This window comes from Zonotrichia leucophrys, chromosome 27 (assembly GCF_028769735.1).
Source record: "Zonotrichia leucophrys gambelii isolate GWCS_2022_RI chromosome 27, RI_Zleu_2.0, whole genome shotgun sequence".
Classification (NCBI taxonomy): Eukaryota; Metazoa; Chordata; class Aves; order Passeriformes; family Passerellidae; genus Zonotrichia; species Zonotrichia leucophrys.
The window spans coordinates 2,108,385-2,120,364 of NC_088196.1; the positions used below are offsets into that span (position 1 = coordinate 2,108,385).

General features: G+C 48.7%; 1 protein-coding gene across 1 annotated transcript; it reads right to left on the minus strand.

The window, feature by feature from the left end:
• Positions 1-223: 223 nt before the first annotated feature.
• LOC135458422 (gametocyte-specific factor 1-like) lies at positions 224-8,607 on the minus strand. Its single transcript, XM_064733563.1, has 7 exons — positions 8,064-8,607; positions 6,085-6,182; positions 4,685-4,811; positions 4,028-4,114; positions 3,348-3,408; positions 2,161-2,241; positions 224-1,352 (listed from the first exon to the last, which is right to left on the minus strand). The coding sequence occupies exons 1-7, from the start codon at positions 8,083-8,085 to the stop codon at positions 1,301-1,303; spliced, it is 528 nt and encodes a 175-aa protein (XP_064589633.1). The 5' UTR covers positions 8,086-8,607; the 3' UTR covers positions 224-1,300.
• Positions 8,608-11,980: the final 3,373 nt, after the last annotated feature.

Below are 11,980 nucleotides of genomic sequence, written 5' to 3' on the forward strand. Positions count from 1 at the left end.
AGAGGCCAGCACAGAATGGCCAAGGAGAGGGCACTGTCACAGATATATTTGATCAAAAATCCTTCTGCCAGGATTTTTTTCTCCTGAGAAGCTGAGAGGCCTCAGAAAGGAAATATGAACAATGATTATCTGCTGCTGTGGAATGCAACAGGTGCATCTGGGATTGGTCTCATCAAGAGCTTCCCATGCCAGCACTTATTGACTCCAAAGAAAAGCAGTTGCAGGCAATTTAAAACATTTTATTTTAAATTGCTAACAAGAACCTTGACATAAGTTGACAGAACTTTCAAAGAATATTAATTTTGCACATTTAAGCCAACATGTATTATTTTCTAGTAGTAGTATACAGATGGTGGAAATCCAGTTTTTAGGTGGAAATATGAAGGCATTAATCTCTTTCTATACAAACATCATGTCTGGCTTCTTAATTTTTTATGGTTGTATATTCAGATCCCATTTTGTACTTTGCATGTTTAGAAATAGACTGCTTGATCTGAACATTTTCAGTCCTAAATATGCATTTTTACTGATTTAAACCATTCCTATTCCCTTCCTCCCCCAATACAGAACAGGCACCTGAGAGCTCTCAAACACGTTTCAAGCATTAGAAAACTGCAAAACTCGAATGGAAACTGGAAAAAGCACCTCAGTGTCCACTCTGTTTGGAATTGTGTGTGATGCAAGGAATTTGCAGAGGATTTTCTGTTAAGGTCTGCCTGGGGAAGTTCCTCACAGACAGGAGACAAATGCAAGGCCCAAGGTGACAAATGCAAGGCCCAAGGTGACAAAGGCAACGCTGAAGGTGTGAAGGTGCAAAAGTTAAGGTCAGGATGCCCTCAAAGCAGTCTCTGCAAATGACAACACAGTTTAAAACCCAACCTGAATGCTTGTCATACTCTGAGTGGAGAAACTCAGACTCCAACAAAATAAAAACAAGATGTGGACACACAGTAAAATACTTCTAAGTTTTCTTGTTACAAAAAACTTGAGACTTGGCAATTATGATGTTTCTCCTGTTCACAGGGAGCCACCATGACCCAAGGTTGGGCTAGGAAGGTTTCAGTGTACATTTATCAGTCTATTTTTTTTCAAAAACAATAACAAAATTCACCAAATAAAGGTGAGGGTAACTTTTAAAACAAATGGTTGGGGGAAACATCTGCCAACCAAGGACAGTTCCACATATTCAAATGTTACAAGAAATATATCAGGCAACAAACGCCGGGTGTAGAGTCCTGCCATCAGGTCCAGAGCATGTCTGTCTTCTGCAGGAGCTCTTCTGTCCAAACCAGGGAGACACTCACTGCTGGGGCAAAACTACATTCCAAGGGGAGGAACTAATACTCCGAATTCTGCAAAGGACAAAATACAATTTTTGCATGAGATGGACAAAGATACAACAACTTCCCCCACTCCCCCAAGGGACAGTGGCCTCTGCAGGGGCTGCATTTGTCCCCTTGGCAACAAGGCTTGTCTAAAAGTGACATTTCAGTTTGGTTTGCCAGATTTAGCCCAACACTGTGGCAATTCACAGTCTCTGGCTGTGCAGGAGCTGTGCCTGCAGTGCCCTGAGAGCACCAGGTTTAGTTGCTCCCAGTGGGAACCAGGACAATCATTCCTCAAAGCAGTTGCTTTGCTGCTAAAAGCAAATAAAAATCGTTGATTTCAGCATTAGAGCTCCTTCTCTCCCTCCTCCAGATGAAATTTGGTACTGTTTCCCCTATTGGTGCTGGTTTAAGGACTCAGTTTCACCTCAGCTCTGACTTAGCTGGGCCTGACAATGAACAGAGCACAAAGTAAAGGAACAATTTGGTTTAAGTTAAATTTGGTATTTTTTTCCCCCATTGGTGCTGGTTAAAGGACCTAATTTCACCTCAGCTCTGACTTAGCTGAGCCTGACAGTGAACAGAGCACAAAGCAAAGGAAAATTTTGATTTAAGTCAGGGCAGGATGGGGGTGAAAGGGGATAATGGGGATGCTGTGTTTAGAGAGACAGAGCCAACATGGCCAGAAACAGCTCTGCCTAAGCTGGGCCACAGGAATGGAGCAAGGAAAGAACAGAGAGGATGATCTGAGCAGCAGATTCCCTCAGAAGCTGCTCTGTCCATGCAGGGGGAGCCACAAAGAGCTGCCACAGGGGTTTAGGAGCTCAGTACTCACAGGCCTGCAGACACGCTGTACGGGAGGGTCTCAGGGGGCCGCATCCGGGAGGGCAGCGAGTTGTTCTGCTCACTGATGGGGCTGCAATTGAGTGAATTTGGTTATTTCTGGCTCAAATTTATGGATTTTACTGCAGCAACGCCCTGGGGGATGGTGCTGTGCTATAGGAATGTGTCACCTTGTTGATGGAGTGACAAAACTCTCCTTTGTCCCCTTAAAAAGGAAAAAGGCCCAGAAGTTTCTCTCTTCAATGAGGTGAAAAAGACATTTCATAGGCCCTGGGGGATTTCACCTCAAACTTAAGGATGGCCAAAACGTCCCACCTAAGCAATTCACTAGAAAAAGAAGAGAATCAAGGAACTAAATTGCTTTTGTGAGGTGTTTTACCAGCAGCAAGAACCTCTTGCACCTGGATTGGTTTTTCTCTGTAAAGAGTTTGTTATTTTGCTTTTTATTAAAACTTTTTGTTTCCAACACTGCAACAGAAGCCATCCTGCTGCTTTTATGCCTCCAAAGGTAGCTGAGCTATCTTGGGTGAGTAATAGACCTCCAAGAGCTTCTGAGACCTGGCTGGAGGAGGCAACTATTACTCTGTGCCACCCTGCTGGTGTGCTGAGAGCTGGATGAGCTCTGAACACTCAAAGGTTTTGTAAGGAATCTGACAGGTGGGACCAGGCAGTGCTGCTGTCAGCCCCTATGGAAGAGCTCACACAGAACTCAAAGCTGCCAGGGGCAGGATTATTGCTGGATTGTAAATGAATCTGCTAAATAAACCTGTTAAATAAACCTTAAAACACTTTGCCAGCCAGGGCAGCCCCTTCCTGTCCATCCTTGTTACCCCTGCCCCAAACTCTGACCACACTTTGGAAAGGGCACAAGGGGAGGATTCTGCTGACACAGAGCCCAACTCCAGCACATCTGCCAGGCCCCAAGAGAAAGGAGCTCACAAGGGATCCCCCAAGGACTCAAAGAGCAGCCTGCCACAGGCACACAGGAGCAGTATCAGTGCTCCTGAGGGTTTCCTGCTCTGCTCCAGGCCATATGAGGAAGCAGGACACACTGAGCCAGCAGCAGGGCTCTACAGCAGCAAAGGCAGCTCCTGTCCAACCATTAAGGTGAGGCTGGGAGATGGCTGCAATATTTGCATAAACAAAACTGATGTAAAGAATCAAACTTGCATTCCCTACCTGCTCATGGCAGAGTTGATCACACCCCACACAAAAGTAGACTCAGATCCCTCCAGCAAGTCTGTGAAAGAGAGAGCAGATGTTGTGGCTCAGAACTAAGAAACCTCAGAAACCACCATCAGATCAGTGGCTTAAATGGCTTCCCACTGCCAGAGGGCAGGGAAGGATGGGATATTGGGCAGGAATTGTTGCCTGGGAGGGTGGGGAGAGTGCCCAGAGAAGCTGTGACTGCCACTGGATCTCTGGAAATGTCCAAGACCAGGTTGGATGGGACTTTAGAGCACTCTGGACCAGTGGAAGGTGTCCCTGCCCATGGAATGAGATGAACTTTAAGGTGCCATCCAAGCCAAACCATTCAGGGATTCTGTGATCAGGAATATTTCTGTCATATTTTCACATGTTCAAGAGGGAGGAAAAGTTGACCTATGAGGAATGTTTCTATTGCTATCACCACACATAAGGTACAAAAACTCTTATGGGAGGAAAGATGCTTGGAAATCTCTTCCCATGCTCATTCTGGCAGGCATTTTGGATTGCTCTCTATAGCAAGCCCAGCCTGCTGGGTGCAGAGATCCATGTTCATAGGAATGAACATAACCAAAGTGTCCTACAAGGCAGCCTTGAGCACTCCTGGGCTCACACTGGCCAGGAAGAAGGCAGCAGATGGGCAAATTCCTCACCTGTTTCCCAGTCTTCAGCACTGGGAGGTGCCTGCCATGTGCTCCCATTATTCAGCTGCTCCTGTGAGGACACAGAGGCCCGGCTCACTTCAGGAAAAGAGAGAAAACACAGTGACCAGCAGCCCTTAAATCCATTAAAATCCATTAAACACTTTGGTTAAACCTGTAAAACACCTCTGGGCTTAAGAGCAAGCAAATAGGTTGGGGACAGCTGAAATGCAGCAAGTTCAAATTTGCTTTTTTAAATGAAAAAGAGTAGACTCTGCTCCCTGAAACTCAGAGCAGGAATTCTGCAGTGAAGAGGAAACCTGCTGACATGGATGCAGGCATCACTGCCTGTGCACTTCTAAAGAAGACAGAAAACTGTAAGAGGAGCAGCCCATCCTTGTGGCCATTAATGCATCCCACTCCTCCTTCCAGAGGCACTTCCTGCAGAGTTTTGGGTAAAACCTTTCCATTCAACAAACCTGATAACAAAATACATGCAAAGCCTACCCAGAGCAGCTGCCATATTATCAAGCAACTGCCCAACAAAGCCAAGCAAATGAGATCAAGCTTCCCCAAAGCTGCTGTGTCACACAAAACTACAGACAACCATCTGCCTCCCACTTCTGGGTTATTCCATGAGGACACCTCAGTCCCCAGGGTGTCTCTTACCCACATCTTGCTCCACAAAGGCTTTGTCATTGCACTTCATGATGTGGTTGCTGAGGTCAGCCTGAGGAACCAGGTGACGAGCGTTGAAGGGACATGTGGCCAATTTCTTTGCAATTTCAGGGTTGCTCTGGACAAGGGAAAACCAAAATTATGCCCCACATCTGTCAAATTCACTTACCTCTTGTTGATACATAAGAAAAAAAAGACTGGGATGTTTGTGGTGTTGCTTTGAAAAATACAAAAATGAACAAGAAATTGCAATGTATTGGTTAGACACTAAATACAAATGAACATGAATTTTCTTCCATTCACAGAAACTGAGCCATCCTGACTGAAATAGAACAGGGCCTCAGCAAACTCCCTACAGAGCACCCTGGGGCAGTCCCTGCCATGGCAGGGGTGGCTTTCAGGTCCCTTCCAACCCAAACCATCCTGTGATTCCATGATTCTTAAACAGTTCTAGCCAAGAAATCCAACTTGCTCTGCTTGCAGTGTCCCCATTTGGGTCAGGGCTGTGTTCTGCACAGAGCAATGGCAGGCTGAGCTGGGTGGAAGTGTTAATTGGATTTTATGCATAAGGGGTGCAAAGGAAACTCAACAAACTTGTCCCAAGCACGAGGGACAATCTCCACCCAGACCCTTGCCACTGCAAACAACACTATGGCATCTTCAGATGGACCAGTGGCAATCCCCAAGCTGCTCTGCTAATTGCTAATTACTTAGACACTGGCTTTATCTGCTTGATGATCACCATCCCACCTCATCCTGAAAGTGGAGAAATGAATATGGCCTCTCTGTGAGCTGCTGGGAGAGAGCAGTGTCCTCCCTGAACTACGCATGAAGGATCTGTCTCCCTCCAACAGAGCCACACTGTGAACGGGTGAATGTCACAGACGTCTTTTCATGAAAAATCCTTTCCTTAGGATTTCTCATCCTGAGAAGCTGAGAGGCCTCAGGAACAAAATGTAAACATTGGTTATCTGCTGCTGTGGAATGCAACAGGTGCATCTGGGATTGGTCTCATGTGGTTGTTTGGCCAATTACAGTCAGCTGGCTCGGACTCTGTCTGAGACACAAGCTTTTGTTATCATTCTTTCTTTTTCTATTCTTAGCTAGCCTTCTGATGAAATCCTTTCTTCTATTCTTTTAGTATAGTTTTAATATAAAATATATCATAAAATAATAAATCAAGCCTTCTGAAACATGGAGTCAGATCCTCATCTCTTCCCCCATCCTCAGACCCCTGTGAACACGGTCACAGGTGAATTCCTCTGTGCCTGGAGCTATCACTGAACAAATCCTCAAGTTCTATGAAATAAAAGTTAAACAGGGCTCCTTGTCAGGCAAGGCAGGAACCCAGGGAAGCACAGAGTCACTCAGTCACTGCCTGCCCAGCTCACCTCCTTACACTTCACCAGGTGATAGGGAAACCTCCGTGCTCTGATCCAGTGGTGTTTAACCAGGGGGCACTGGATTAACCTCTCTGGATCCAGCAAATCTGGGGGAACAGAGAACAGGGAAGAGCATCTGGTTAGGAAGATGAGAATCACTCACACACTGGGGAAAACCCCACAGCACCACATCAGGGCTGTGGTCTGAGGGAGTTCAACCAGTTGTTCTTAGTTTGAAGCCATTCATTAAGGCAGGCACCTGCTTTGCATAACCAAATTAATTAAACTTGAAGTTTTCATAACTGAGACATTATTTAAAACAGAGGAGAGTCAGCACCAGTGAGTGTAACAACTCTTTAGGTTACCTTATTAAGGAGGCAACCACCCTTACTCCAAGGGAAAGCCAGCAGCACTTCCCAGCTCTCCTGGAGGAGCATCAGTGGCATCATGGCACACCCACCAGCACCTAAAGCAAATCTTTTTTCCATCAACAGCTTGTTTTGCTGGAGGCAGAATGTGAAGGAACTGAGTTACACTCTGGAGGCAGCAGTGTGCCTAACATGCTACATGAGACTCTGAATGAAGCTTTGAATCATGTAATTATTTAGGAGCTGAGGCGTTACTGAAGCAGCAAAAACACTGAGGAACAAACACTGAATATGAAGCAGTGTGAATCCATAATTGTCTGTAACATAAATTAAAATATTAATATTAATAAATATGGGTATTCTCAGTGAGGAAGAGAGGCAGCCAGGAGGAGACACAAGGCCCCAGTACTGCCTCTGGGTCTGCCTGTGGGGTACACACCAAGCAGCCTGGGCTGCTCCCATCCTTTCTGCTCTGCAGGGGCTTTCAGCACATTCAGGATTGGATTATGCAGGAGCCAACCCAGCTCTAGGCACTGGCTGCTGCTGCCTCTGCCCTTCTCTCTCTCACACACACGTGGCTCCATCAGGCCCCAGGCTGGCAGCTGTAAAAATGCTGTTGCACAAGTCCCAACGAACAGAATTCAGGCTAAGAGGAACATGAAAAAAGAAGGGACAGACAGGATCCTTGTCTCCACCCGGGCTGTGCAGTGCTGCTGCCTCTGAGCACCTCTCACCTCAAGAGACAACTCGGGAGAATTTGCATTGGCTCACTGCCCCTGGAAGAGCAATCACAAGTGGTTTTGTCACCGCAAACGTGAAAAATTAAACACTCTAACACTGTTATTTCAGCATGAGAAAGCAGCATTAATTTTTTTTTAGCACTGGCTGCGTGGGGGATGCTCCTCCAAACATCCCCTCCTCCCCAAATGCATTCCAACTATGGGGTCTGGCCAAGATTCACCCTTTATCAGGCACACAGTCTGTATACTCCTGGCTAAGATACCCACTAGTGCACGTTAATCACCGATATATGTAAATACAGGATTAAGCACTGTCTGTTTAAGGAATTCACAAGGCCAAACACTACTTGTTAAGAGATTTTTCCAATAGCTTTTCCCTCTGAACTGGCGCCACGCAAGACCAAATGTGTTGCCAGTGAAGGGAAAGGGGACAGAGACGAGCAGCAGAGGAAGAGCAGAGCCCGGAGCAGCTCAGGCAGCCAAGTAGCCGCAATTTATACACGGCTGAAACCACCAAAGGCACCACCACAACAATGCCACGCGCAGTGAGAACCTTGTACCTGACATTGCATTGAAACGGATGCCAAAACCGCCTGCAGCGGCTGAGCCGGGAGACACGGGGGGAAGCCACGCTCGAACCAAACAAAACAAAGTCGCTTTATTCAGTTAAATCCTGCACCCGGTGGGGCGACCTGGGCTGGAATCAGCGGGAGAGAGCCCGCCCGGCTCGGGCACTGGGCATGGGGACGGACCCGGGACCGAGAGGGGACAAACCCGGCCCCCAGGGGAAACAGACCCCAGTGGCGCCGCTGCGGTCCCGGCAATGCCCGCACCGACGGGCGCTTTCCCCGTCCCTCCCCAACCAAACCTCGAGCCTCACCGAAGTCCTCCTCAAGCTCCATCGCGGGGCCGGCCGGGGTCCGCTCTGGGGCTGGGTCCGCTCTGGGGCTGAGTCCGCCCCGGGACAAAGTGTGGAGTCGGCTGTGGGGGCCGGGACTGCCTCAAGGCCGGCTGCGGGGGCGGGTGTGGAGCCGGCTGTGGGCCAAGTCCACCTCGGGATTGGTTGTAGGGTCGGCTGCGGATCCGAATCCGACTCGGGGTCGGCTGTGGGGGTGGCTGAGGATCCGAATCTGCTCGGGGTCGGCTGTGGATCCGAATCCGACTGGGGGTCGGTTGTGGATCCGAATCCGCTTCGGGGCTGGTGGTGGGGTTCGGCTGTGGATCCGAGTCTGCCTCGGGGTCGGCTGTGGATCCGAATCCGCCTCGGGGTCGGCTGTGGATCTGAATCCGCCTCGGGGTCGGTTGTGAGTTCGCCTGTGGGTCCGAGTCCGCCTCGGGGTCGGTTGTGGGGTCGCCTGTGGGGCCGGGCCGCTCTCGCACTTCCCGCCCAGTCGCGGTTGCCGGGGCAACGCCTCGTGCGCGGTGCCATCGAGGGCGGCCGGGCCTGGAGGCGCCGCTGGGCCCCGAGCCCGGGCCGCGACCCTGGAACTTCGGAGATACCCCTTGAATACCTTTTAATTACATCAGCTTGTTGCATATTCATAAATTATGCAGAGTAAGCTTTTCCCTCAAACTAGTTTACATGTTTCAATTATTGTTTAGCTTGGCTGCTCCTTGTATTCACCTTTTCAGATCATGTGTATTTTTGGGTGCTGTTTTTAGTCCTTTTTTATCATCACCTCCAGTTTCTGGGGCTTGGTCCACTCTGTCCTCAGACAGTAAGTGCTGATGTTGGCAGATCTGTACACGTGTCCTCATCCTGTGTTCATTGAGTGTTACCCCATCCAATTTTAACACAAGCCCGCTGATATCAGCTGTTTCACTACTATGTCTAAGCTTCATTAACAACAAAAATAAAACTTATATCTTTATGACAAAGTTACTTTAACACCATACATATAAAATCCATTTTAATATTTGCAAAAAGCCAATATTATAATATGTATCTATAGCACAGAGTTGTCTGGTGGCAACAACACAGAGGGGAGAAGAGAGGATTAAAGGGAGGACAAAAAGTCACACATCAAATGCACAGTAGCTGGCACAGTCCTGTGCTTTGACTTTAGCGTGGGAAGAACACTGATAATGTTGCCCACAAAAATTGCATTGATTACCTGGTGCATTATTCCAAGCCAATAATTACACACTCGAGGGAAATATCAATCATTTATGGGTGCTCAGTGGACATCCACAATGCCAAATATTAAAACTTTTTACTGCTTGTACATTTTAGCAAACAAAGGAGAGCGGTCGTTCATTGGCTACGTGTAACACAGCTCTTTTATTAATTAGTATTCTATCTTCTGTTGGCTAATGCATCTCTCATTTCTCATGCTATTTAGTCCATATGCTCAGTACTTTTCTTCTGGGTCAGTGGTCTGTGTGTTGGTGGCTGTGATCTGCCCCTGCTGGAATTATCTTTTACCCACTTGGAGCTGATTATAACACAATTGCTGAGTTGGCTTTGTTAGTTTCTTCCTTATCTTGGGAGTTCTGCCCAATGTCCTTAAAGGCTATAAATTCTACATTCCTGGTGTCCTGTACAGTGTTTTGCCCTCCTTCACAAGCTTTGTTAACCTCTCCCTAGCTCTGAGATCAATGAAGCATGTCCAGCCTAAACCTAAACAAGGCAATTCCAGGAGCAAGTTTTCTTTCTAACACTTGGATGTGACTTATACAGTTTGCTGGCTGCTCTCTATTTCACACATTAAATCTCTCTTTTTGTTGATTAGTCTTGATCCTCTTCTGGGCAGGGGAATAAATGAGAGGGAGACATGGACTGCGATGCAAAAGAACTTTAATGAGTCAAAACAGGAAAATTGAGTCAATCCAAGGTGAGGTGCCAATGCAGAGAGCACCAGGGGCAAACAGCACTCTCTTGTGTTTTCCAAGCAGGTGCCCACAAAGGGGTGCAGAGCCAGCAGGTGCTCTCCAGGATGGCTGAGTGGGACTCACAGCCCCGGGGAGCACAAGGGAACAGGGGCACAGGAGGGAAAGGAGAGAGTGGCAGGGAACAGAGGCAGGAATGGGCTGTGCTTGCCAAGAGCCCAGGCTGGCCCTGTCCCTCTGCAAGGGCTGCAGGGCTTGCTCAGCCCCTCAGGAAGCACCAAGGCGATGCTGCGTGCCCAGGGCGGCTCCATCCTGGCACTGCCTGGGTTCCTTCCCCAGCAGCTTCAGCAGGGGAGGCCACAGATGCCACTGCCCAGGCCAGAGAGGCCAAAGCCCCCAGAGCTGATGGGCACTCCCTGAGAGCTGAGGATGCTGCCAACAGCAGCAGAGCTGGAGGATCCCACGGCGGTGTTCTGGGGGAAGGAGCTGAGGATGGGCCCAGGCAGGGTCACCACCACGGGCGAGGGCTGGATGAACACGGTGGAGTCCTGGCACTGCCTGACACAGGGCTCATTGCAGCTGCTGCCCAGCGGGGTGGGCCCACAGGGCTGGCAGGGCTGGCACCGGGGGTAGCAGGACATGGCTTTGAGATGTACCTGTGAGATAAAGAAGGGGAAAGCAGAGCACAAGGACTGGGTGAGGATCAGCCTGGCACCCCAGCATGAAGGACCAAAGGCATGAACTGGAGACAAGCCCAGGGGCTGTATAGGGACCCACAGGCTTCTCCTTTCCTCAGAAAGCACTGCCAAGAGCTACCCAAGGAAGATCCCTGTCTTTTCCATAGCTCTGTAAGCACCTCACACATGCACCAGCCTTTCCCCATATTATCCCTTCTGCCTCTTTCCCTCACCCATGGCAAGAATCCATATAAGACAAAAAAAAGCATGTATAGACTGCGAAATCCCACGTCAGGAGGAGAAGGATGAGAAAAAGCTTCAGACTCACCTTGTTCCCAAGGATATGGAGCTGAAGGAGTGGATGAGAGAGTGAGGAGAAGGTGCTGCTTTTATACTGCTACTGCACTGCCCCAGGCCCAGAGTCACTGCACAAGGACAGTAATTTTCCTACACAGTCATCTCAAAGCAAAACATTCTTCCCAATGGCACAGATTGTGGTTTGGTTTTCATCTTTTTGCCATTTAATTTCCCCATTTCTGACATTCCCACTAAGTCATGGAGGCTTCTACCATGTAGTGGGATGAGAAGTACAAGGATTTCTTGTGCAGGAACAAAATAGTATGGGCAGGAATCAAGGCTCAAGTTGACCCATGTGGAGTTCTGTACTTCCTGACTGCCTGAGGGATGTGTTCACTCTTGGGACAGTGCCTTTTCTACCCCTCTTTTCAAGAGATGCATTGTGTCTGCACCCTTTGCACCCTGAGCTGCAGGACACACAAAGTCCTGCCACACATTGTCAATTCTGCAAACACCCTGAGCTGTGGCAGTGCTGCCAAGCAAGTCAGGCTGAGGGCAAAGGCCTTTCCCTGCCTTTCCAGTGCTTGAAGATGGTTCTCCAGGGTTATGGATGGAGCTACCCTTGCTGGAAGGGAATTCAGCCCTGCCTGGCACAAAGCCTGCAGACATCACGCACTCCTGGTTTGACCTCACACCACAATTAGAGCATGACTCTCCATGGGTCAGGAGAGTCTGTCCCTGGAAATTTGCCTACTGAAGGCATTCCCTTGCCCTCCTGGGACGCTGCCCAGCTGCCTCCATGTCTGCAGGGCAGGGAAGAGCATCCCTCACTGGTGTAGTTTGAAATCTGGTTTTGCATCCAGGGCCTTTCTGAGCACACCTCCACCCTGAGCACTGCATGTTGGACTTTGTAGTGATTTTCTCTATCACCTTTCCAGATATCAAGAAAAGTCTGACTGGCGTGTTCTTCCCTGACTCCTCTTTCATGCCTCTC